Source organism: Lemur catta, chromosome 6 (assembly GCF_020740605.2).
Source record: "Lemur catta isolate mLemCat1 chromosome 6, mLemCat1.pri, whole genome shotgun sequence".
NCBI lineage: Eukaryota > Metazoa > Chordata > Mammalia > Primates > Lemuridae > Lemur > Lemur catta.
In genome coordinates, this window is record NC_059133.1 from 6786938 (window position 1) to 6812819 (window position 25882).

General features: G+C 57.2%; 2 protein-coding genes across 2 annotated transcripts; one reads left to right on the forward strand and one right to left on the reverse strand.

Moving 5' to 3' along the window:
• The first annotated feature begins 4013 nt into the window (after nucleotides 1-4013).
• Nucleotides 4014-12528, forward strand: PMM1 (phosphomannomutase 1). Its single transcript, XM_045554806.1, has 8 exons — nucleotides 4014-4181; nucleotides 6331-6448; nucleotides 7411-7487; nucleotides 7643-7734; nucleotides 7966-8065; nucleotides 10287-10362; nucleotides 11519-11634; nucleotides 11960-12528. Exons 1-8 carry the CDS (start codon nucleotides 4095-4097, stop codon nucleotides 12080-12082), a joined length of 789 nt encoding a protein of 262 aa, XP_045410762.1. The 5' UTR covers nucleotides 4014-4094; the 3' UTR covers nucleotides 12083-12528.
• Nucleotides 12529-12731: 203 nt separating this feature from the next.
• On the reverse strand, nucleotides 12732-24079 carry CSDC2 (cold shock domain containing C2). The gene is made up of 4 exons (XM_045554807.1): nucleotides 23949-24079; nucleotides 16081-16379; nucleotides 15059-15181; nucleotides 12732-14536 (listed from the first exon to the last, which is right to left on the reverse strand). The coding sequence occupies exons 2-4, from the start codon at nucleotides 16254-16256 to the stop codon at nucleotides 14374-14376; spliced, it is 462 nt and encodes a 153-aa protein (XP_045410763.1). The 5' UTR covers nucleotides 16257-16379; nucleotides 23949-24079; the 3' UTR covers nucleotides 12732-14373.
• Nucleotides 24080-25882: the final 1803 nt, after the last annotated feature.

The following is a 25882-nucleotide window of genomic DNA, read 5'->3' on the forward strand; positions in this document are numbered from 1 at the left end:
TCACATTTTCAAGGCCCTTCTCAAACTTGTCCCTGGACACCCTGGTCCAAACCCCACACCCTCATGCAAGGGCCAACCCTCGTCCCTGTCACTGGTTTCACCTGGATTCCCTTTCCCCTCAGTGCTCAAGGACCAGTGCCAGCGCGTTCTCTGCACAGCCTTCCGACCTCTCCCGGCCGGAGCTGCCCCTCCCTCCCGTGAGTGTGTCCAGGGCACTCCCTCCAGCCCACGCTCCCAGGGCAGGGCCTGGCACAGAGTGAGCCTCCAACGCTGAGACCTTGATCAAGGCCTTCCCCTCTCTGAGCCTCTGTTTCTTCATCTGTACAATAGAAACTACGGGTCAGACCCTCTCTAGGGTCCCTCCCGGTGTGACTCCTCTCCCCACCCCTTGAGAGGTGAGCAGAGTGATTTGGCCAAGTTCTTCCAGTCCTGGGGCTGAGCTCTGGCCCACAGGGACCACTGACATCAGGTGTCAGGGGCCGCTACCCCGGCCCCCCCCCCAGGTAGGGCAGTGCTATGGCTGGAACCATCTCTGTCCCCGCTGTCTTTGGCTGAGGAAACCCCAAGAGGGCCTGAGCCAACCCAGCAACAGCCTCCACCTCTCCTAGGAAGCCATCTCTGAACATGCACCCTTCGGCTTGTTTAGATTCAAGGGACTTGTTCATTGTGAAAACAATGCCAGGGCTGCAGGCATCCTCCAGTCTCCCCACCTGGTCCTTGCAGAGCCTGCCTAAGCATACCTCCACCCCGCTCCCCTCATCTTCCTCCCAACCTGCCCAGCCAGGCTGCCAGTGTTGGCCCCATTTATAGATGAGCAACAGACTCGGAGAGTAGGAGGGACCTGCCCAAAGTCACCTGGGGGAGGGGCAGCCCCAGGAACTGTCCCTCTGACTATAAACTCCACAACGCAAAGGCTGCCCTTCAGCTGGGACAGAGAAAAAGAGGGTCAATCCCTGTATTTATTGGACATGTTGACACATGGCCTTCTACCAACAGCCGGGAGCCGGCGCAAAGTGAGGACTCTGGGGGAACAGGATTGAGTGGGAATCCTAGCTGTGCTCGGGACTCTAGGAAAGTCACCGCACCTCTCTGGTGTCAGTACCTACCTCTGGAAACCGAGTATAAGGGTACTCACCTCAGAGACTTATTGGAAAAAGTAAGTGAAATGCCGAAACCAAACGTGGACATCACTAACCTCCAAATTTCAGCCCCATGTCTGGCCCAGAAGAGCCCAGAATCTTCCTTCCAGAGCAGAATCAGTCCCAGCTTCCTCCAGTTTCCTCCAAGTCATCTTTCTAGCCAGTCCTCCCCTCCCCCCAGCCCTGCTCCTTCCTTTCCCCTGGGGCCTCCCCAGGGCCCTGTCTGAGCACCAGTTGCCAGGGATGAGCCTTCCACTTACAGTGTAACTGAGGGAAGGGCCTGAAAAAAAGGGCCAAAATGTTTTCTGTCTTTAAAACCTCCCCCACTCATTTTGGAAATTAAGATCTACATCTCTGCCTTAGGCTAGTGGTCAGGAGGGCCAGGGGAGTGTCCTTTGTTCTTTGTACCACTGGAGAAGGTTCAAAGGAATTGTCCTGGTGGAGGTCCCAGAGGGTGGAGCAGAGTTCACAAGATTGTCTTCCCACAAGGTGGGACTCATCAGAATCTTGTCTATAGTTCAACAATAGCCTGAAGCTGAAAACCTCCCTTTAAAAAGCTCTGTATTTCCGCTTATGATTAGGCCAATGGCATTTTACGGGGAGAGTCTTTGTCCTCCTCATTTGCCAGCAAATTAATAAACTCCTCTTTCCTTTTCCTCAAGCACTTGTCCTCCTTAGATAACAAAAGGGATGTAGTGGTGGCAACAGGGGCTACCCCCACCTTGTCCTCTTGAGTCTGCACATTTTTAAGTCTTTTAACACATGTGTGAACTAAAATAAAATCTTAAGACTCCCTTTGCCACCGGCTGACTGAATGGACCTCCTCTTGGCCAACGAGACACCCTAAAACTGAGTTGCAGGCCAAGAGAGGGAGGTCAGACATGCCTCATCATGCCCCCCTCCCTTCTTGCAGATATCCTTTGTAACTCATTGACAGGTCTAAGGATATGCAAAAGCCTGCAGATCCTCAATTTACACAACAAATATATGGCCAGTAGCTTGTCTCTGATTAACAGACTTTTTTTTTTTTTTTTTTTTGAGACAGAGTCTTGCTCTGTTGCCTGGGCTAGAGTGCCCTGGCGTCAGCCTCAGCCTAGCTCACAGCAACCTCAAACTCCTGGGCTTAAGCAATCCTTCTGCCTCAGCCTCCCAAGTAGCTGGGACTACAGGCATGCGCCAACCATGCCGGGCTAATTTTTTCTATATATATTTTTAGTTATCCATATAATTTCTTTCTATTTTTAGTAGAGACGGGGTCACGCTCTTGCTCAGGCTGGTCTCGAACTCCTTGAGCTCAAACAATCCGCCCGCCTCAGCCTCCCAGAGTGCTAGGATTACAGGCGTGAGCCACCGCGACCCGCCTAACAGACTTTCTTAAGACACTCTGAGCCCTTAGACAAAGCTAAATTTTTGACCACCCTGAGCAAGAGTGAGACCCCATCCCTACTAAAAATAGAAAAATTAGTCAGGCATCATGGTGCACTCCTGTAGTCCCAGCTACTCGGGAGGCTGAGGCAGAAGGATCATTTGAGCCCAGGAGTTTGAGGTTGCTATGAGCTAGGCTGACGCCACGGCACTCTACTCAAGACAACAGAATGAGACTCTGTCTCAAAAAAAAACAAACAAAAACAAAGCTAAATTTTTTTAAACCAATTACAAGTTAAAGAGTCTTTAAACCCAGATAACCTGTAAGCCCCGATTCAAGATGGCCCACCTTTTTGGGCCAAAGCAATGTATACCTTCCCTGTATTGATTTATGACTTTATCTGAAATCCGTGCCTCCCTGAAATGTATGAAACCCAACTGTAACCCAGCCACAGTGAGTCCACTTGCTCAAGGCTTCTTGAACATGGCTCCAGGTCATGGTCCTCAAATTTGGCTCAGAATAAACCTCTTTAAATTATTTTACGGAGTTTGGCTTCTTTTCCAGAGACACATGCAATAGCTGTTTAATCAGTAACAGCATTAAGCACATCTATACAAATTCCCGTTTGGTGTGGGCCTGCTGTGTGCTAGGTACTCTGTGGGGCTCTTTTACAAGCAATCCTCTAGCCTCAGCCTCCCAGATTGCTGGGATTACAGGCATGAGCCATGGAGCCCGGCCTATTATTTATTTTCATATGCAAAGCAACCTTACAGAGTAGGTGATGTTCTTTCCATTTTATAGGCGAAGACACAAAGCCTCTAAGAGTGAAGTGACTTGTCCAAGGTCACATAGTGGTGGAGCTGGGAAGACAACTAAGAACTGACTCCAAAGTCAACAAGATGGTTAAATAATTATGAGTAGAATCTGGGAAGATTTCTTGAAGGAAGGGGACCGTGAGCTGGGCTTTATGGGTGGGCATAATGACATAAGGACGCGTAAGGGTCGGGGAAGGCCATCCAGCAAAATCCAAAGCCTGAGCAAAGGCCATCAGGCGATTTCTCAAATCTCATGATTTGCAGGGCAAAGAGATTACCCTACAAATCTAGGGGCGGTGGGGAGTCCCGCCCTCGCCCCGCCCGGCACTGCCGGCAGGGTTGAGGCCCCACCCCGTCCAGCCCCTTCTCGGCCTGATCACGATCAACCCACCACGGTCCAGTTCCGACCCCGCCCCTGTCTTCCGCGTTCAGTACCTCACGTCCCGCCACGCCCAGGCTCAGGCCCCGCCTTCGTCTGGTTTGGAGCAATCAGACCGAACCTGGCGCGGGCTCTGCTCCGCCCCGTGCCACGCCTCCCCTTCGCCAGGTGCAATCAGAATCAAGCGCCAGCGTAGCTCAGGCCCCGCCCCCGCCTTGTACGGGCCATCCTTCTCCCGCCGAGATCACTCCCTGGCCACGCCCCCTTTTCGTTTGGCGCAGCCCGGCGGGGCCTTCTGGCCCCGCCCCTCCTTGGCCCCGCCCCGCCTGGCCTCTACCCGGCGCGACTTTGGCGGCTGCATCCCGCAAATCCGCCCGGGGTGCGGAGCTGCAGCCATGGCAGTAACAGCCGAGGGCGCTCGCAGGAAGGAGCGCGTCCTCTGCCTGTTTGACGTGGACGGGACCCTGACGCCTGCTCGCCAGGTAGGACCCTGACGTTCGAAAGCTCCTGCCAGGAGTATCACGCGGACACCCGGAGGCTGAGTGTGGGGCCTGCAGCAGCGTGACCGCGGGGACCGATGTGGGATGCAGCGGTGCTCGGCCCCTGACATCCTGAGGCCGCCCACCGGTAGTGATGGGGACCCGGGTCCCCCATGTCACAGTCCCCTGAGCGTCCGCGCCCACGTTCTGCCTGGGAGTGTTGGGGCTGAATCCAATTCTGGAAGGAGGAGGCTGTGAGCGAGGGCCTAGTTCCCCTTCCTCTCCCCCCACCCCCAAGAGGCTTACACACGCCAAAGCCTGGCTGCGGACCGCCCCCGCCTCACCAGCCGGGGCTCCCACCCTAATTCAGCCCTAGGACGCAGCGGTAGTTGGAGCTGGCTTCTGAATTGGGGTTCCAGGCACCTGGTGGGGGCCAAGGGGTCTTGGAGCCATCCCACCTCCACCTTCGCAAGCCTGGGCTTGGGTCTAGTTTCTCAAGCCCCTCACACGCTTTACCTTCCACCCCTAGTCTGGAGGCAGAGGGCTTTTTTTTCCCCTGAGTTTGTGGGCTCCACCCACCTGGAGGTGAGAGGCTCCAGGCCTAGTCTGGTTACAGGGGGGACACTGAGGCTTAGTGAGGATGGAAGTGTAGTTTTCCTCCTGAAGGTGTCTCACCGTATTGACCCTCCAACCTCTCTCTGTTCAGTTTTTCTCCCTTTGGATCTCATCCTGAGTTCCCGAGCCCACCCTCGCCAGCTGGATGCATAGATAAGCAGGGCTCATTCATGCTCATCCTGTGGGGATTGCATCCGCCAATCCAGGGGCCATAAGGACCAACCAAGGGATCTCCTGCAGCAGGGGAGCAGTAGGATGGATTATGGGGCAGTAGCTAAGCCTCCTTTCTTAGGTCCTGAATTCCCCTCCCCCATGGTGAAGTTGCCCTGGCTTAGGCCCTTGGGGCTCGGGACAGGGAGGGATCTGCCTACCCTCCCTTCCTCAGGGATGGATCAGGGAGGAAGTTGGCAGAACTGGAAGGAGGGTGGCAGGGCCTAGGCACAGTCCCCTCACCTCCCTGTGACCCTTTGCTCCACTGACACAACAACCTGAACAAGAACAGTGTGTTAATTTGTCGAGAGGCCGGGCCCTGTGCTTAGCGCTTTTCACAAGTTAATTTTTAATTATACATGTATTCATGAACACGTTTCATTCATTCAAGAATGAAAACATAACAGCAAAGGGTAAAGTCCTCTCTGACCACACCAGGATCCCAGGCCTGGCCCCCTCCCCAATGTAATGTGGTGGAGCTTCCTTCCAGACCTTTATGTGGATCTGTTTGCCCGGAGTGAATATTAAGCATTACTTTGTGAGACTATTTTTAATTAAGCGGCATTATGACATGTCTTGGGACCCTGCCATGTTGGAAGCACAGACCTGCCCCATTCTGTGTAACCACAGTGTAGTATGTCAGAATAGGTATGTTCCATTCTCTGATCGACAAACGTGTAAGTTGTTTGCAGTTTTTCACTATAATAAGCCACACCCCAGTGAACCTCCATATACACCTGGGCAAGAGAACTGGCTATTCTAGGTGACAGGGCACGTGCATTTTAAGCTTTAATAGATCTTGCCAAATTACCCTCCAAAATGGCTGCACCAGTTTATACTCTGATCAACAGCATTGGAGAGTGCCTGTTCCCCTACATAATTGTCTACTCGAGACATTGTTGGCTTCTATATCTGAATATATGAAAATATGGGTTTTAAGTTATTATAAAAGTTTACATTTCCTTAGTGAGGAATCTTTTCACGTGATTAGTCACCAGTTAATTGCTTTTCATTTCCAAGCACTTGGGATACATTATCTCATTTAATCCTGTCAGTGACTCCCGGTGATTACTACTGTGGTCCCCATTTTACACAAGGGAATGTTGAGGCAAAGAAAGACAAAGCCATTTGCTCAAGGCCATCCTGTTTCTGAGGGACTTGAGCCAGAGTTTGAACCCAAGTGCATCAAATTTTTGAGGTCTAAACCTTGTGCTGCTTCAGATCCAAGTAGACTGGGCTCTCTGGGTTCAGAACACTAAGTGAGGGCTGAGTGGAGGTCCCATACGTGCTACCAGCCAAATCCTGTGCTTCCCCCTTCCCCCCACAGAAAATCGACCCTGAGGTGGCCACCTTCCTGCAGAAGCTTCGGAGTAGAGTGCAGATTGGTGTGGTGGGCGGCTCCGACTACTCTAAGATTGCCGAGCAGCTGGGCGAAGGGGATGAAGGTAGGCGTGGGGAGTTCAGGAGATCCCTGGGCACCTTCAAAGACCCAGTCCTGCTTCTGGGGGCAGAAGTAGAGGAGTTCCATCGCTGATTGAACAAACATTAAGTGAGCGCCTCCCTGGCAGGCCTCGTGCTAGGCCCTGGAGAAACAGCATTCTCACTTCTCCCTGCTGAGTCTGAGTCTTGATTTCCTCACCTTTAAAATGGGCGTAATCACTAACGGCTACCATTATTTGAAAATGACCACGTGTTTACTTCATTTCATTTCACCCTCACAATCATACTTCAGAGTAGGCACGATTAGCCCACACAACAGAGGAAGGCTCTGAAGTTACCGAGGAAATTGTGTGGATCCCAGAGCCTGGTCTCAGCTTAGTCAAAGCAGGTGCCTCCAGGTCCTCACCAGAAACTTCCTTGCGTTTTCCCTTTTCCCTGACCCTTGTTCATTCCATTAGCAAAATCAAAGGTATCTTCCTGCCCCCTCTATGCCCCCACCACCACCTCCCCATCACAGTCCAGGTGTTTCCCCTGCTACCTGGACCCTGCAACAGCCTCCTGGCCATGCTCCCTGTACCTCCTCCCACCCACCCCGGCTGCTTCTGGTGGCAGCCAGAAGGAAGGAAGCCTCTGCACGGAGCGGCTGTGGGAGCACAGAGCGGAAATGACGCCCTCTGCCGGGGAGTCCTGCAAGGCTGGCAGAGCAGGATGCAGGGAGGGAAAGCCAGGGGTGGGCGTTCCAGGCAGAAGGACCTGGGCATCTGCATGGCGGCAGAGGCCTAGAAGTGTGACTGGATTGTTTGGAGAAAACAAACTTGCAGAGGGAGATGAGGTTGGAGAAGCAGAATGGCCTTTGAATGCCAAACCCAGGGTGTGGGCTGAACCCCTCTCTACTTGCCTCTGGGGTAACAGTCAGACTTGGTCTCATGCTGTTTCCTTCTCCCCTGGCCTCTCTGTGGCCCCGAAGTCATCGAGAAGTTCGATTATGTGTTTGCTGAGAACGGGACGGTGCAGTATAAGCATGGCCGGCTGCTCTCCAAGCAGGTCAGTGCCCCCAGGGCTTAGTGAGGGCCACCCCGCTTTTTCTCAGTGGAACAGTCCCAGGGTGCCTTTTGTCCTGGGCTGGGGGAGAGGTGCCGTGCCTGTCCCGGGGTCGGGCAGCCCGGGGCCACCCTCAGAGCCTTGTGTTCCTTGCCCAGACCATCCAGAACCACCTGGGGGAGGAGCTGCTGCAGGACTTGATAAACTTCTGCCTCAGCTACATGTCCCTGCTCAGACTGCCCAAGAAGCGGTGAGGTCCCGCCCAACCTGGCCTCTGAACCCAGGCCGAGGGAGGAACAGCGTGGGTCCCTGAGATGGAACCTGGAGATACTCAGACCTCTGACTTAGCGGGGGTGGGGGTAGGTTCCTGTCCCCTTTGAAGTCCGGGATGCTGTGGTCCCAGGTGGGGCTGGATTCAAATTCAGGGCTGTTTTCCTTCTCTCTGGCTCCCACCCTCCCTCTGGCCTTACATCCCCCACAGCGGAACCTTCATCGAGTTCCGGAACGGTATGCTGAACATCTCGCCCATCGGCCGCAGCTGCACTCTGGAGGAACGGATCGAGTTCTCCGAACTGGACAAGGTGCCACCAGCTTGTAACCATAGGCCTGCAGGATGTCAGTCACTCAACTCTCTGAGCCTTTCTTTTCTCTCTGCTTCCCCAAGCCAACACCTCGGGGGCATCTCCACATCCCACCCACGTCGGGTCCAACAGCTCCTATCGGTCTGTTCGTCTGCAGAACAAGACCCCACTCTCCACACCGTCATCTTCCCCCTACCTCAGGCTGCCCCAAGTCCCCTCTCTCTGTTCCTTCCATCCCCGAAAACCCTGCCCGCCCGTCTGCTTTCCAGCAGTGCCACTGAGAACCTTCTGAATACGTCCACCGCACGCCCTCCCCTGCGTACAATCCTCCTGGGGCTCCCTGTTGCCAACTGGACACTGTCCCAGCCCTCTCCTGAGGGACCCTGAGGGGTCTGCCTGGCTGCAGCTCCCCTCTTCAGCCCCCTCTCTGTGCTCTTCACGCTCTACTTTCTGTTCCTAGAACACACCAAGTTCCTCGCATTGAGTGTGCTGAACCTGCCAAACCTTGGGGTGCATTCTGCTTGTCTCCCCACTGTCCACCCCTGAGCGATCCGTCCATCCAGGCCTTTGCATACTGGCCCATCCATATGGGGGTCTCTGACCTGACCTGTGGCCCCCTTGCTGATTCCAGAACAGCAGTGGTATCCCACCTCCCTCTCGCTGGCTCACCCCGACCCCCTTCATGCCTGCTCGCACATCACCTACCCAGTGGAGCCCACGTCTACCACTGCACCCCTGAACTTCCTGCCCCTTCTTCTGCTCTATTTCTCCCCAGGCAGCCATCACCACCCTCTGACACCCTGTACCCTCTGTTCTTAAATCTTGGTTACTGTCTGTCTTCTGTCCCCACGCCAGAGCTGCACGCTCCCTATGGGAGCTTTGCAGCTCGTTCGCCTCTGGATCCCTGTGCCTGACACGTAGCAAGTGCTCAGGAAATACTTTTTGAATGAATGAAATAGGTAATGTTATCCCCATTTTATGAATGAGGAAACCAAGGCTCAGATGGGAAGTGACTTGCCCAAGTGGGAGTTGGTGGCTGAGCAGATTCTGATTCCACCTTCAGCCCCCTGGTGCTTCTCTGAGGCTGGGTGGGACTCTTTGACAATGGCCTCCCACCCCAGGTCCTGAGGCTTGGGAGGCAGTGCCCACAGGCACGGGACTTCTCTTATCAGAGTAGTCAATATTGGCCACACACACACACTCGTAGGTACCTGAGCCTTTCTCAGACCACCCAGGTCTCCAGTCCCAGCTCCACCTCCTACTTGCCTAGTAACCTGGAGAAGTAACTTCACTACTGAGCGTCTCCGTTTTCTCACCTGTGAAGTGGGGATAACAGCAGTTCCCATCCCATGGGCTGTCATGGGCCTGGTGTGGGGGACTGGGGGTGCACGCACTGACTCTTCCTGCAGCCCCCTTCTCTGGTCTTTTTGGTTCCTGTTCGCCCCCTCCTGGTATTGGAAGGGCAAGAACATTCCTGATCGGAGCATCCTACATGCGCCCCCACCCAGATCCCATAGAATATCTTACTCTACTACAGTCCTTCAGAACCCTGAGGCAGGGGCAAGGAGTCCCCTTCCCTAGAGGAGGACACTGAGGCCAGAGGGTGAGTGACTAGCTCAAGGTCACGATGCTGGTGCCCCCTGAGGCTGGACTTGGCATACAGGGCTGTCCAGTGACCAGCCCAGTTCTCCAGAGAAGGAGGTGCAGTGACCCTGGGCCATGTGGAAACATTTCTTCAGAGATTGGGGCATCCTTGGCTCCAGCTGTGGGCCCACAGAGTGGCCTCTGGTGGGGACTCTGGCCTTCCAGGGCCCGCCCACTTGGCTGGGAAGGCAAAGCCAAGGCCAGCAGGTGGCTCACATCCCTTATCTCTGCTTTTGCTGTGGCCATACCTGGCATCCAGCTGCCCTCTCTGGGTGCCACTGCCAATTACTCACGAGTCTTCTACTCTTGGCTGCCCACAATCACTCCAGCTTTTGAACCAATACCCGGCCCATGCTGCCGTTGGCCAGGAGCTAGCACTGAGTCCACAGTCACAGCCCTTCTGGATTCAAGCGCTGGCTCTGCCACTAAGGCTAGGTGACCTTGACCAGGCCCAACCTCTCATCTGTCAGTGGGCATTGTGCCCACCTGGAAGACTGAGCTTACGTGATCATGTGCCCAGCACAGGCCCTGGCACAGGGCGGCTCTCTGAACTCAACCTGCTCCTTCCCCTCTGCAGAAGGAGAAGATCCGGGAGAAGTTCGTGGAAGCCTTGAAAACAGAGTTTGCCGGCAAAGGGCTGAGGTTCTCCCGAGGTACGTCCACCCTGCCGAAGCCCTGGGAGTCCTGGCCCAGGGGCCCTCTCACACTGCCCACCTCTCCCAAGACCAAGCTGCAGAAGTCCCTCCCACCCTCAGGGCACAGTAGAGGCTCAGTTTTTTGTTTTGGTTTGGCTTTTTTTTTCTAGACAGGGTCTCTGTTGCCCTGAGCAGAGTCAAGTGGCATCATCATAGCTCACTGCAACCTCCAACTCCTGGGCTCAAGCAATCCTCCTAACTCAGCCTCCCGAGTAGCTGGGACTATAGGCATGCGCCACCATGCCCGGCTAATTTTTCTATTTTTAGTAGAGACGGGGTCTCACTCTTGCTCAGGCTGGTCTCAAACTCCTGAGCTCAAGCGATCCTCCCTCCTCTGCCTTACAGAGTGCTAGGATTACAGGCCTGAGCCACATGTGTGGCCAGGGGCTCAGTACTTACCAGGCCTCAGGCTTCCCCACCTCAGCAGTAAACATCCCACGCCCACCAGTTGCTGAGGCCAAAAACCTAAGCATCTCCCTTCAGTTCTCTCCCCAACCCCTCCCGGAGTCCAGGCTCCTAGCCAGTCCCAGGGCCCTATGTCCCAAGTACATCTGGAATCTGACTGCCGCTCACACCTGCTACCAGCAGTTCTTCCCAGGCTCCAAGTGATCCCAACCCCACCGGCCCTGCCCTGCTCTGCCACCTCATCCCCTTCCCAGTGGCCAGAGGGGAGCCCAACTGTGTTGGGTCATGGAGCGCCTCTGCTCAGAGCCCTTCAGAGGCTCCTCATCCTCCAAATAAAGCCAAGGGCCCTCGCCCCTGCGTCTCCCAGCCTTTTCTGCTGCTGGGACACTCCCCCTTCCCAGCCCCAGGGCTATACTTAGTCTCCCAGCCCTCCCCACTCTGGGTCAGGTCCCAGCTCAGGGTCATCTCCCTGCCCACACTGGTGGGTGAGCCTCTCTCCCCACAGGTGGTCTCGTGCACCATCTGTTCACCCAGCTAAGTTGCAACTTCCATGAGGAATGTGACTCTGTCCTGTGCCCTGTGCCTGGTGTTGAGTGGGCACTTAAGGGTTGTTGAAAGAACAAGGGGCCCTGCCCAAGCTCACCCCCTCTGCTAGGCTTGTGTGCCCCTCCCAGGAGGTAATCACAGCCCCCCGCACTCTCCCCTGCAGGAGGCATGATCAGCTTTGATGTGTTCCCTGAAGGCTGGGACAAGCGGTACTGCCTGGACAGCCTGGACCAGGACAGCTTCGACACCATCCACTTCTTTGGGAATGAGACCAGCCCTGTGAGTGTGGCCCAGCCCAGGTTCCGCTCAACCCAAATCACCCAAGGTCAAGGCCAGGACAGAGGGCAACAGAACAGGCCTCTTGGGGGGTTCCCAAGAACAGCCATTGCCCACAGCCCCAGCACAGATTGGAAGGCTGGGCCCAGAAGAGGCTGGACTCTTGTTCCATGTCACATAGCAAGTCAGGGCAGGTCTGGTGAAGACCGAGATGAGCTTCCCGGTGGGTCTGAGGGGATGGGAGGAGGACAGGGTGGCTGCAAGCCCCACCATGGGAGCCTCCTCCAGGCTCCACCCAAATATGCCTTCTCTGCTCTTCTGTGTGCAGGGTGGGAATGACTTTGAGATCTTTGCTGACCCCCGGACTGTTGGCCACAGTGTGGTCTCCCCTCAGGACACAGTGCAGCGATGTCGAGAGATTTTTTTCCCAGAGACAGCCCACGAGGCGTGACCCGAACCTATCATGGTGACTTCCAAAGAGTTAGGCCCAGGCCTGCGGAGAGACCCTGGCCCTGGATGGGCGCTGGGGCCCCTCCTCCTTGGGCCCAGGGCACTTGCCCTGTGTAACTGCTGCAAGGCCCACCCAGAGAGGGCCGGGGTCTGTGAGGATGACTGTCCCCAGTCGGTCGTCCCCTGGTGAGGCTGGCTCCTGTCCTCCCAGGGCCCAGTGTTCCCGTCCTCTGCCCGGTGGCCCTGGCCACAGCTGCTGCTTGTATTTCTGAACAGAACAGGTTTCTGTCTACACAGAGGAGGCATGTGTGAGTGTCATGTGAGGTCTAGGCCACCCTGTCTGCCTGCCCCAGTTGACTGGGTGCCAAGTGGTGGGGAAGGTGCATACTTTAGAGAACTTTATGTCACAAATATTAAAGATCCCAGAGCAAGATGTGGCGTCAGTTGTGTCTGAATGGGTAATTGGCCCCAGTCACCACTGCAGGTGAGACACAGGCATGGAGGCAGGGACTTGGGCCAGGACACACAGGAAGTCTTTGATCCAGTCAAGGGGGGCCATGGAGGCCCCAGCCAAGAGCCGGTTTGGTGTGTCCTTCCCCAGCCCCTCTCTGGGGACCCAGACAGACAGATGCAGCTCTGGCCACGGTGGGTCACAGTTGAGGGTTTATTGCCAGTGTTAGGAAGGATGGGGAGCCCAGTGGGGGGGACTTGGGAGGGTCTGTGGCTGGGCACTGCAGGGCCTGTGAGTGGGAGAGCTGCCGCCCTGCCCCCAGGTGGCCCTGGGCTGACTGGTGCCTGAAAGGGGCCTCCTCACAGTAGGGAAGCCTTGGGGACTCCCAAGAGTCAACCTCTGCCAACAAGTACTCTACCATGGGGGGTGGGGTCCTTGTTCCTCAGGGGACAGGCCTTGCTGAGCCTATCTCAGACTGGGGTACCAGATGGGCGGGGGCTCCCAGCCTCTGTGGTGAGCACTGGGGCAGGCTCGGGGTGCAGATGCCCCACTGACCTCTGCCCTGGGGTCTTGGAGCACCTACAGGGCCAGAGATCGTCCTAGGCAGGCACTGACCCCCCTCATTCCAGGCATTTGAACCCCCAGTTTTACTCACAGACAGGGTCTCAGAGAATCACTGTCCCCTGGCAGCCCTCTCTTGAACCTGTGGCCCCATTTCCCCCATCAGGTGATGTGCTCTCGGGGAGGGAGCGTGCCGGGCACGGGTGGGGAGGTGGAGGCAGGCAGGGCCCTGCTTCCCGCATCCCAGGCCCCCACCCCACCCAAGGGTGCACACACACACACACCCTGGCCCCAAAGGGACTCCAGGTGGCAGGGGGCCACATATCAGGGATGGACAAGGTAAGGCCACACCTCAAGCCACTGGTTTGTCAGGGGCCAGTGGGAGCTACCCATCCTGTGGCTTTGGGACGAGGGTCTAGCGTGGGGGTTGCAGGACTGGAGGTTTCCCAGGCTGAGGGCCATCCTCATGGGCACCCAGCCCTGGCCCTGCCTGAGGGGACGTGTGTCCGTCCATCGAGGCGTCCTCAGCAGCCGTTGTGGGCACGGGGCAAAGCGTCAGTGAGTTTGTGAGTCGGGATAAAGGAGGTGGCTCCATCCCAGCTGGGGAGATGGACCCCCCTCCTTGGACCCTCACCTCCTCAGGGCAGGGAGAGGCTGCTGGCTCAGCGTGGCCCAGGGGAAGGAACACGGCTGGCCAGGCTGGGCAGCCCCAGCCCCCTTCTGTCCTCAGGCCCCTCTTTCCTGCCCCTCCAGTGCGCTGAGAGTAGGAAGGCGGGCCCTGCAGCGAGGTGTCACCCCAGAGCACTCACCGGCCTGGCTCCCGAAGGGAAGGGTCCAGGCCATGGCGGGAGACCCCAGCCCAGGGTGGGGGAGGTGAGTAGCACAGCAGAGTCTGTCCCCCGGCCAGGGCCTGGCAGAGAAGGACACTGGGGGCAAGAGGAGCAAGCGTATATGGAGGGGCCCCACTGTTCCCCTGGAGCCTGACTTGGGACAGTGGCCAGGGGGCCGAGGGGCCTGGTGTGTCTGGGGCAGGGAGGGCAAAGAGGCGGTGGACAGCGGAGAAGCCGGGCCTGACAGCCTCCCCTCCGTCCAGCTCCTGGCCGGCTCACACAGCAGTCATGGGCCACAGGGTGGGTGGAGCACACGCTCACAGCCACAAGCACAGACAGACAGATGGACACGCACGCGGGGACATGCCCCAGGGACTGGCTAGCCAGCACAGTGGGGGCATGGGGCCGGCTGCTGCCCATCCACCCCGTGTGGCTCCCCACCCACCCAGCCTAGGAGCCCACGACCTGGCCGGACCACGTCTCGTGGGGAGTGTGGGGGGCCAACTGGGTGAGCACCACCTCCACGGCCTGGAACTTCTGGTTCTTGGGCGGGATAGGGCACATCTTGTAGGTCACCTCGTCGCCCTCCACCGGCACGTACTCCCCCTCGATGCTGGTGGTGGGGAAAGGGGTATGAGAGTGGGGTCAGCCCAAGAGCAGGCCCCACTCCCCAGACAGCCCTACCACCAACCTCAGGAGGCCTGGCCCTGGGCCTGGCTGGGCCAGGTAAACTGGGCCAACCTTGCTTCTCAGAGCCTTGGCTCCTGGTCTGTAAATTGAGACTCACAAACAATACCTTCCTGTCTCAGTCCTGTGGGCACAGGGTGGTCCCTGACTGCCCCCTCACCACTCCAGAGGCCCAGGAACTGGTCATGCCTTCTCAGGCCCCTACAATGCTGGAACACGACCCCAGGGCCAGTGGTGCCAGGGCTTCTGGGGTCTGTTTGCCCCCTCCCTGCCTGGCCCCAGCCCCCCTCTGCCCATGCACCCTGGGCCCCTGCAGAGCGGAGGGAAACGTGCTGGGAACGCAGACCTTGGCCAGGGCCAGAGGGGAGAGGCCTGGGGAGGCATTTTTCTGAGGCCTTGTTGGGAACGCTAGGGCAGGGCCCTAGCCAAGACAGGGGAGGGGACTCACTCAGATACGTGCACGAAGATGTCCTCTGACCCATTCTCAGGGGTGATGAAGCCATGGCCCTGTGAGCGTGAGAACTGCTTACAGATCCCCTTGAACACTGGGCCTGCTGAGGCTCGGGCTGTCCTGGAGACAGAGTAGGAGGATTGGTGCTATGGCCTGGGGGGGGCCCTCCCTGGACCCCCAGCTAAGCCTGCCTCAGGGCTGCAGGGACGGTCCAGGTCAGAGACAGTGCCCCTCTCTGCACAGCACTCTCCCCTCCTGAGGTTGTTCCGGCTCAAATGTATGTCCTGCTGTAAGATTTGTGTGAAGATTGTCCAGCCTAGGTTTGAATGCCTCCCCAGATGCAGAGCTCACTGTCTCCTCAAGCAGCTGTATCCTACTCACCATTCCTCACTCATCATTCACTAAGCATCTGCTCTCTGCCTGGCCTTGGGTCGGTACAGAGGACAGTCAGCGCTTGCCATCAAAAACTCCTTTGGCCAAGCCAAGTCCGTCTCCCTGTGGCTCCCACAAACCCCCTCCCCCATAGGACCTCACCCAGTGACCCACCCCAAGGCCCAGGGCCAGTGTCCGTGCCCACCCTGTCCAGAGATTAACTTGACATCTCAGCCTGCGCTCATGCTGTTCCACCTGCCCGAACCCCCAGCCCCCTCATCTGGTCCATCTACCAGACCCAGCGGGGACCTCCTCTCCCCTGACAGCAGGCCAGGTCCTCCCCCTCCCCCTGCAGGGTGGTAACGCACAATGGACGAACCCCCTCTGGACCTTAAGCAGCTTGTGGGCTGGGACTTTGTCTTATTCCTCCTGCAGCCCCTGGCCAGGAGCTCAGTCTTTGTGGAATGAGCGGATGGAGGGGTGGGGTGGGTGGATGAACAATCACTGCAGTTACTGAAGGTCCACACACTGCTCCCCTGTCCTCAGGTGAGGGCAACAGGGGTTGGAGGAGGGTGGGCGTGGGCAGCCCAGGCTGAGCCCTGTCCTGGGGAAGGGTCACGGGGCCGGGCTGAGGGGCAGGTACTCACGCCGAATATGTCCTGGTCCGTTTGGTGGGCAGAGGACTGGGCAGGTCCCGAGATGAGACACCGCCCCGTTCCCAGACTCTGCTGCCCTCCCGGTGGAAGGGGAAGGTGGGCCAGACAGGGGACTTGGGGGAGTGGAGCGGGGGCACAACTGGGGGTGATGTGGACTCCGACGTCATGGTGGGGCCAGCAGGGGAGCCTGGTGGGCTCTGGGGAGCAGAGGCCGGCGAAGGGCTTGGGCGTCCTTGCAGGCAGGGCCCGGCCTGGCCCTGCTCAGCAGCCTCTCGGGCCACGGGCTCCGTCTGGAAGAGGGAGAGAGAAGAAAGTGAGTACCGTCTTGGGGTGCAGCTGCTGGACCCCGGACAGAAGGCAGGAGGGCTGGTCCTGCCTCTGCCACTCCTTCAGGCCACTCACGGCCCCTCCCTGGCTCAGCGTCCTCACTAGGAACACAGAACAGTCAGGTGACCCTCAAGTCCCAGCTCACAGTTTGACTCTAACCCAGGGCCCTGGGAGGTGGTGTGTGGGCAGCCAATGATGGTCTGGAATACAGTTTGGCACAAGTGTCGGCTGTTTCAAATTCAAAGACGTGGGTTCAAATCTCAGCTTTGTCACCTACAACTTGGTGGCCCCAAGCAAGCCACTCAGCTGCTCCAGCAGGGCCAGCGGGAGTGCAGGCTCCAGCCCCAGGCGTGGGTTTGAATCCTGGCTCCTCCCCCTCCCGGCAGCAGCGTGGCCTCAGTTGACACCGTTAATGTCTACTCCATGTCCTGCTCCGTAAAGTGGGGGTCGCACTGGCTCTTACAGAGAAGTTGCTGTGAGGGTTGGATGACTTTCCCCATGCTCAGAACAGGACCGGCATGTGGCAAGCTCTGGGTAACACTGGCTCTCTCCTCAGCCCTGGGCCGAGGACGCTGAGGATGCAACGACTTGGTGTGCGCGCCAGCATCCGGCAGCCAGAGATACTTGATAAACTGCTGTTATCAAAGCCAATTCATAGAAATCCCCAAGTCCACGGCTCAGTGCCTAGATGGCCTTGAGAAAATTCATCCTGTATTCTCCCCTGAGGACAAGCTCATAATTCCCCCACCCAGGCACCCCCACTCCTCCCCAAGGGTTGGGAAGAGATGCTGCTGTGGACCCCTGGGGTGGGACAGATGGTCTGCAACAGTGGCTCTGCCACTTGTTAGCTGCTGACCTTGAGCCTCAGTTTTCCCATCTATACAATGGAGCCTATAAACCCTGCCTCACTCTCTCACAGGCTATATGGTGAGGCTTGGCTGAGCCTGGGGAGATGAAGCTCCCATAGTCCATGGTGACACAGGAGTTGGGGTGATGGGTTCCCCACCCCCATTCCATCACCCCAAGGCCTGGAGGTCAGAGATGAGTTCCTGAGCTCCAAGTCTATTTTTGGCCTCCATTTTGTGACCTCTCCCCTATTCCCCAAAGCCTGGAGTTCCCACGGAAGGGCTTAAGGCTCCTTTTGAGTCCAGACCTCAGGAAGCACGAAAACACCACATGGCCGGGCTGGGAGAGCCCAGGAGTCACTCCGCTCAATGCCTGTCGCAGGAGCAGGTCTCCCAGCCTCTGCTCAGGGTTACGTGGCAAGTGGGATTTTTCTGGCCCAAGGTGATGAGCTGGCTCTGCCACCGTGGGGTGTATGGAGGTGGACCATCCTGTCCCCCCTCCCACTGGGAGAGCTGCAAAGCCCCCTGCCTAGCTCCACCATCTAAAGCTGATATGGGGCTTTTCTCTCTGGGCCCATTCCGGGAGGCAGGGTGGGCCAGGTTCCGCATTTTCCTCCCCATTTTAGAGAGAAGAAAACGGAAGCTTCAAGCAGCCACACAAACTCCTACATGAATGTTCACGGTGGCCCTAATTCACAATAGCCAACAAGTGGAAACAAACCAAATGTCAATCAGCAGATGAATGGGTAACAAATTATGGGATAGCTGTACAGGGGAATATCACTCGGCCATGAAAATAAAATAAAATTCTGATTCGTGCTCCAACATAGATGAACCTTGCACACATCCCGCTAAATGGAGGAAGCCGGACACAGAAGGCCATGCAGCACGATTCCACCCGTGTGTGATGTCCAGAGATAGACAGTGGACCAGTGGTCACCAGGGGCTGAGGGAGGAGGGGATGGGGCGCGACTGCTAATGGGTAGGGAGGTTCTTTGGGGGTGATAAAAATGTTCTACAATTGACCGTGGTGATGGCTGCACAACTCTGTGAAAACAGTAGAAACAATTGAACTGCACACCTGAAGCAGGTAAATTTTATGGTGCATGACTTACATCTCAATAAAGCTGTTGCCAAAGAAAGAAGACGGGGCAGCAAAGCTACCCAAGATGACAGAGCCAGGAAAGCAGCAGATGCCCTGCAGTGCGCCCCTGGAGTGCCGCCTGTCCCACCTGGGTGAGGAGTGGCAGGCAGTGGGGACAAAGGCCCTGCCTCCCTCTCTCTAGGAAGCTGCGCGGTCCTAACCTCCCTGCTGTAGTTTTCGCAGGCCTGGCATTGTGCTTGGCAGTAACAGCCAGTGCTGGGAAGTCCTTGGGCGGGGCGGGTGCAGGGAGAGAAGGGGAGGGCAGGGGGGAGGGGCAGAGGCAGCCCAGGGTGGTTGCCGGGGAGACATAGCTGAGCTGGGCCTGCTCTGGCCAGCCAGGCCTCCCACTGAGTGACTGTGACCGCAGCTCTAGTCCCCATGCTAAGCAGGCAGCAGGGACAGGGAAAGATGCACTGACGATGCCAGGTCAGGGTTGAGAGCAGCTTCCCCTGCCTGCGCCTCACCGTGGGCGCTAGAAGAGGCCAGAGACCAGGCAGCAGAGGGAGCAGAGGAATCACAGCAACAATGGGTGTTCTAGGACTGGCTGGGAGAGGGCAGGGCCAGGAGCTGCAGAGAACACGCTGCCCCTCCCCCCACCCCAGCCTCAGTTTCCTCATCTGGGAAACAGGATGACATCCCTCCTCCAAGGGCTCTTTTGAGGATGAAATGAGATGGAATGTGGGGAGCCCTGAGCAAGAGCTTGCTCCTCCCAGATGGGGCTGCTGAACCAGTGTAGGGGAAGGAGGGAGGGAGGGAGGGAGGGAGGGGGGAGGGGAAAGGAAGGAGGGGGGGGAGGAGAGACCTGGCCGAGCCAGGCCAAGCCCATCATTCATTCTCATCTCCTGCATCCCTAAGGACTCGCCCAGCCCTCACAGCTCCATAGCTTCTTGTTTAATTTCTATAACAGCCCTTTAAAGCTGGTGCTATTATTACCGCATTTACTAAGGATCCAAGAGGTGAAATCACTCACTCAAGGCCGCACACCAGTTGACGTCTGGACCAGGATTTGAACCAGAGTGGGAAGTTCAGGCCCTGCACTGTGATTGACTTGCTGTGTGACCTAGTACAGGGCCTTTCCCTCTCTGGCCCCTGCCAGGGCCTGGACCTGGGGGAGACGCACAATGCCCAGCAGCCCAGGAGACCAGGAGAAGGGAACAAGGAGCTGCAGAGCGAGCCTTTGGTTCAGACCCTCTCTCCAGGATGTTGCTGCCCCAAACGGCAATACAGGCTTTTATTGTCTGAATGCCATGTACCGTGCAAAGTCCTTACAGAGATTATTTTACATGTTTCAACCTCTCAGTCACCCTATAAAGTTGAAATTACAATTTTTTCCATTTTACAGATGAAGAAGCTGAGGCTCAGAGAGGTTAAGTGACTTGCCCAAGGTCATACAGCAGTTGACAGAGTCCAGGTTTGTCTGATGAGAAACCAGTGCTCTTCCTGTAAAGACAAATTCTGTTCCTGCTTCAGCCAAGATGAGGATGGAGTTTTCCCAAAAGAACTTTCCAAAAGAAGCTAAATGGGAATGTAAACTCTCTCAAGAGCAGAGAAACAGATATGTTTACAGAACATTTGTTTCAGCTCAAACAGGGCTAAAGGCCGGCCCTGGAGGGACTTGGTGTGTCTGTCTGGGGCATCTCCTGCCAGGAGCAATGCCTCTCAGAACCAGCGGCTGGGGGGTAAGAGGCAGCTCAGGATCCAGTCTGCCTGGGTTTGAATCCAGGCTCCACTACACCCTACTGAGTGATCCTTCCTTTCTGAGCCTCAGTTTCCTCATCTGCCAAATGGGTCTAACCATAGCACTCTGCCCAGATGCTGGTAGGAGCCAAGGAGCTGTGTCAATGGTCCCCTCGTAGGTAGGCACCTCCCAGCCCTGCGTGTTGGCTCTGAACCAGGCCCTGCATGAAGGCCAAAGCCCAGCGGACTCTGATTCTGAAGACAAAGGGGCCAGAGGCAGCAAACACAAAACAGCAAGGCTGTTTGGAGATAACCTGAGGTGTGATGCGGCCTCACAGGGCCACGACACTCTGGGAGGTGACTCAGCCCTGTAGCAGGTGATCCTGGCCTATGCTGGGGCTCTGCTCGCATCCTCAGCTTCCCCAAAAAGAATGGTGTAAAAAACGGCTATCATGGTCCCCTCTTGACCATGAGAGTTCCCCTTAGCCTGGGCAGGTCAAGGAAAGCCAGCCTGCTCAGCTGCCCCTGCTGTGACCTGCGGCCAGCGCCTGCCCCTCTCTGGGCCTCACCTTTTTCTGCAGCTACAGGAATCATCAAATCATCGCTGGCCAGGTGACTAATAAGGAGCAGTCCAACTCTCCTCTGTGATTTTCAAAAACACACATGTAGGGGCGTGGTGGCTCACGCCTGTAATCCTAGCCCTCCGGGAGGCCGAGGCGGGTGGATCACTCGAGGCCAGGAGTTCGAGACCAGCCTGAGCGAGACCCCGTCTCTACTAAAAAAATAGAAAGAAATTATCTGGCCAACTAAAAATATATATAGAAAACAAAATTAGCCGGGCATGGTGGCGCATGCCTGTAGTCCCAGCTACTCGGGAGGCTGAGGCAGGAGGATCGCTTAAGCCCAGGAGTTTGAGGTTGCTGTGAGCTAGGCTGATGCCACGGCACTCACTCTAGCCAGGGCAACAAAGTGAGACTCTGTCTCAAAATAAAATAAAATAAAATAAAATAAAATAAAATAAAATAAAATAAAATAAAAACCCACACATGTAACAGCAATAAAACTGAGTGCCAGGCACTGGGACAACAAGCACGAGGGAGACAGGCCTGCCCTTAGGGACGCCCAGCGCGGTGTACGGAACAGACATCCAGAGGATCAAAATACGGCGTGGGAAGTCCTGACACAATGAGTCTCAGCTGCCATCGATTGGTCACTGACCGTATGCCAAGCTGTGTGCCAGGCCCTTTGCCCCACTTCCTCATTTAGTCCTCACAAGAACCCCGTGCAATGATTACTGTTAGTGCACCCATTCCTCAGACGGGTAAACGGAGGCTTGCCAAGGTGCAGCACTTGTGCATCTGGAGATGTGTGGGGCAGAGGGTGTGCAGAAAGGCCTTGGGCAGGAAGGGAGGAGAGGAGGGGCCAGCCATGCCCCGGAAGCTGCTCCCGCCCTCCCCTGGAGAAGGAGGAGCGGGGTCTGCCGGGGAGCCAGGACTCAGGGTTCTATTTCTAGCTTTGCGCTGACTCAGACCATGACCTTGGGTGAGTCATTCGCCAACTCTGCTAAGCTTAAAAACAACTCTCCCAATAAAAATGTCCCCGCCCCAAGCCCCCATTATGGGGGAGCAGATGGGGAGGAATCGGTATGATTGCTTAAAAATAGAAAGGACAGGGAACACAGGATGACAAGGAAGGGCTTCCTGAATGGTGGGGACTTGTCCTCGGTGTGCCCTGGGAGGTGAGAAAACAAGCTCAGGACGGCCAGGTAGAAGCTGCACTGGCCTTGGCTCGGCCCCTCACCCAGCCTCCCAGATGCTCCTTAAAATATATCAGTGCAGGAGCTGCTCCTGTAGCCGAGGTGACCTGATTAAGCCTGGCACTCGTGTGTGTGTGTGTGTGTGTGTGTGTGTGTGTGTGTGTGTCTGTGGAGGGGGCTGCCCAGCCAATACTTGACCTTAATTATTTAAAAGACCCTTTAACCCGTCTGCTTGTCCCATTCCCTGGTGGCCGTGCGGGCTGCTGTGGTTAAGGCATTTCTGACATCGGTGGTGGTGGCTGTGCGACCCTGGGCAAGTCGCTTTCCTATTCTGCGTCCCCCTAGAGAGAGGCACAGACTGGTCAACGCCACATACCGAGTGGTTGAGCTGGAACCCACATCAGAGCCCATGGGCTTCCCGCTGTGCCAGGGCGCCCACTCCGGGACTATCATTTGCTGGCTTTGGGGCAAGAGAAGAGCCCCCCCACTGCTTTTAGCCTCCTGTTTTGCTGTTCAGCATGGACAAAGGTCTGAACTTCCCCAAGCCCCATTCCCACGAGGCTCTGGAGCCTGGCAGCCCTGGTGGTGACCAGTGGACGTGACCAGCTAAGCCAGGCCCTGAGCGCCCTCTGCTGGGTGATGCCCTAGGGGTGGGGGCACCTCCAGACCCGCGGGCAGGTGCCCCTCCCCAGCAGCCATCCATGTCAGGCCCCCAGCCCCCACCCAGGGACTCCACTCCCTGACCAGTGCACATCCATGAACACTGCCCTGCCATTTCTCTCCAGGCCTGGGAGAGACCAAAGCTGTCCTCTGGCCTTTCCCAGGCTGCTGTGCAGCCAGCTCCCGTTTACACCTGTCATATTATTTTTTTGGAGGGGGGTAAACAGATCTAGATGGGCAGACATGGAAAATAGATGTTTTTGGAATAGACTTCAAGGAAACAGGAGGGGAGGGGCAGGGCAAAGCTGGGAGGAGAAAACATTTGAAATTTGGAGGCCCAGAGGCCACTGGGATGGAGTCAGGTTTGGGAAACCAGCTCCCCATCCCCCAGGGGGCTGGAGACCCCGTTCTAGGGAGAGGCCCCTGCTGGACCCCATCCCGGGCGTGGTGCCAGGCTCTCAGAGAGGTTGCCCACCCCCCACCGGGCACACTTCCTCCTCCCCTCCCCCAGCCCCAGCGCTGCAGCAGTTCACACTCTGTATTTATTATTGTTCTCACCCTGTGTCCCCTCCCCTCTCCCTGGGAAGAGCCTGCAGGCTGGCAGCTTGGCAGGAACCTGCTGTCTCCTTGTGGGTGCCAGGAGCGCCCCTTATCTCTGCCTGGACTCCTTGTGCCAGGGTCAGGTCACTGGGGTCTTGGTGCCAGCCAAGGCCACCCTGAGTCCCTGTATCCCACGACAGGGATGGCCCGGCAGGCCCCGGTTTATCACCACTGCCCTGCGGGGGCTGCAGGGCTGCACTCTGGCCAGTGAGGAGGTCAGAGCAGGGTGGGACCAGCAGGCAGGAGAGAGGCAAGTGCTCGGGTGGGAGTGTCTTCCAGGCAAAGAAAATAATAACACGGGGCCACCTCTCCAAGCCAATTAGCACATTAGCACAATTATCCCCATCACATGGGGAGAGGGAAATAGAGTCAGGATAAGGTCCAAGTGTCTGCCTGCCCCTAAAAGTCCCTCCCTAGCCCCAGCCCCAAATTCCTGGGGAAAGACCAAGGATGCTGCCCCTGCACTGTCCTTTCAGCTTCTGGAAGGAGCTCTGATTTCTCCCTTCACAGCTTCCCGTCCTCCCGGTGCCCCGACAGGAGGCTGCGGCTTGGCTTGGCGGGTGTCTGCTGTCTGTGCCTCCCGAGGCAGACACAAGTCCCAGACGCAGACAGACACACTCCCACGGCAGCCGCCCAGCCTCAGCTCCCTTGGGGGCCCCGGGGAGGGGGAAGGAGGGAGGGACAGTGGGCACCCTACGTCCCCCAACGTCCCCGCGGGGAGCTGAACTGGGCCGGTCGGCCCCCACCTTCCCAGGCCGGCAACCCGCCCCCCACACTGCCCCTGCCCCCTTCGCCCCCCCAAAGCCACAGTTTCCAGCGAGGTGCCCTCGGGCCCCATCCAGCCCCTCACCTCTCCGGGTCCAGGCACTGCCTCCCGCGGTGTCAGCGCCCTGCCCCTCTGGCGCGGAGCTGGCAGGCAGGGGACGGGTCTGGAGGATGCGCGGCCCCTCGGCCCCTCACTCACTCACACACGCCTTCCCGCTGACGTCAGGGAGAGCGGGAGGGAGGGACTGGGATGGGAATTTGTACTCCCTGCTTAAAGGGACACCGGCTCCGTCCGTCACCTCTGGCCCAGACACCACCTCCCGAGTCAGGCACCACCAGGTGAGGGACTTAGCTGTGTGTGTCTCTCAGGGCCCTAAAGCTTCTTTTTTTGGAAAGTGGCTTTTATTGCTGGGCCAAGGTATAATTTGCCCTGCCAAGTCAGGGTCGCTGCTGAGTAATGCAGGGGAGCAGGCGCTGGGGACAGCGCTGCATTCCTGGTAATTAGAGAGCAAGCGTGGCGAGTGAGTGTGAGAGTGTGTGAGCCTGTGAGTGCGGGGGTCCTGTGGGGGGGGCACGGAGACCTGAGCAGAGAGGCCGGGCCCAGGGCCTCTCAGACATTCCTCTCGCTCTGGGCGCCCAGAGTGGCCCTGCCCGCCCTTGGCACAGACACTGTGCTCAGGTCCTTCTCCTCACCTGGCTCTGAGACCCTGGGAGTGAGGAATGTGGGCCAGTCACAGGAACTCGCCTCTGTCCGGCACACAGTGGGCCCTTGAGATGTTGCTACTGAATTGGACTGGAGAGGCCCCTGCGAGGCTCTGAGCAGAGAGGACCTACGACGACCCGGGTGCCCAGTGGAACAGCTGCCTGCTCCGGAGACAGCTGAGTTTCCACATCAGACAAGCCCTGGGTTTGAAGTGCTCCAGAACTTTCAAGCCGTGTGACGTTGGGCCAGTCCATTGTGACTCTGATCCTCCACTGAGAGGGCTGGTGGAGGTTCCAGTGTGGCACTGTGAGCCCAGGGCCCGGCTGTCGGTGACTTCCACGAAGGGGCTTCTCTCTGCACCCCCACCCCACCCCTTCTCAGCCCCCGCCTGGAAAGAAGCAAGTCTTTCCCTGGTGTCGCCCAGAACCGCTGAAGCAGGCTGGCATTTTCAAAAGAAGTCTTATTAAAATAAAAAGGAGGTGGTAGTTAAAAGGGAAACAATCAAGAGAAACACGAAAAGCTAATAAAAATAGCTAAGATGCGCTGAAAGCTTCCTGTGCGCCAGGCAACATGCTTTGCCCTCATTTAAACCTCACAACAACTCACTCATCTATTTTTGTCATCCCTGTTTTACTGGTGGGGAAATAGGGGCTCAGATAAGAGGAGGGACTTGGCCGAGTTTGCTCAGCTGGTTACAGGGGCATTTGAACCCAGGGCCACCCCATGCCACCACATATCCCTGCCTTCCAGAAACTCCAGAACCTCCCAGAACTATCAGGCTCAGACAGTTTAGGTCCCCGATTACAAGAGGGTCTGGTGATAAATGTTGCCTGTTGTTACCAGAGCCCGTCTGTGGACTCTGCCCGGGGGACCCTCCCTCCCCAAGTTCTCCTCTTCCTCCTTTGCCTTCCTCTCCTCCAAGAATAATGGTTCTCACAGTGCCCACGTAAGCAGCACCTCACCTGCTTCTTAGAACTGGCTCAGGGAGACCCTGGGCCTTCAAGTGATAGCGACAGAGCAGGAGCCCGAGGCCAGTCTCCACCCACGTTTTTCAAACCCACCACCCTGCCCTTCTAGGAGAAGGCTGGGGCCTTGGTGGACATCTGCAATTTTCTCTGCCCACCTCTCCTGAGCCTGTCTGCTGGGCCCTGCCTCCCTGCTCTCACCACCCTTGCTCCACAGGCCCCTGCCCAGGCCTGGCCACGCAGACCAGTGTTAGGGCTGGAATGTTCCTGGCCAGGCCAGCTCTTCTCCCCGTGGCCCCTGAGTTGGTGGAGCCCTTGGTGGCCGAGTGTTGGATGACAAGCTGAAGGGCC

Excerpts from the sequence above, each read along its gene's own strand:
- PMM1 (XM_045554806.1), top strand. The coding sequence starts at position 4,095 with ATGGCAGTAACAGCCGAGGGCGCTCGCAGGAAGGAGCGCGTCCTCTGC. Across the intron at positions 4,182-6,330 it reads CCCTGACGCCTGCTCGCCAG|AAAATCGACCCTGAGGTGGC; the intron begins GTAGGACCCTGA and ends TTCCCCCCACAG. Across the intron at positions 11,635-11,959 it reads TTGGGAATGAGACCAGCCCT|GGTGGGAATGACTTTGAGAT; the intron begins GTGAGTGTGGCC and ends TTCTGTGTGCAG.
- CSDC2 (XM_045554807.1), bottom strand. The coding sequence starts at position 16,256 with ATGACGTCGGAGTCCACATCACCCCCAGTTGTGCCCCCGCTCCACTCC. Across the intron at positions 15,182-16,080 it reads CGGACCAGGACATATTCGGC|GACAGCCCGAGCCTCAGCAG; the intron begins GTGAGTACCTGC and ends CTCTGTCTCCAG. Across the intron at positions 14,537-15,058 it reads ATCTTCGTGCACGTATCTGA|CATCGAGGGGGAGTACGTGC; the intron begins GTGAGTCCCCTC and ends CCCCACCACCAG.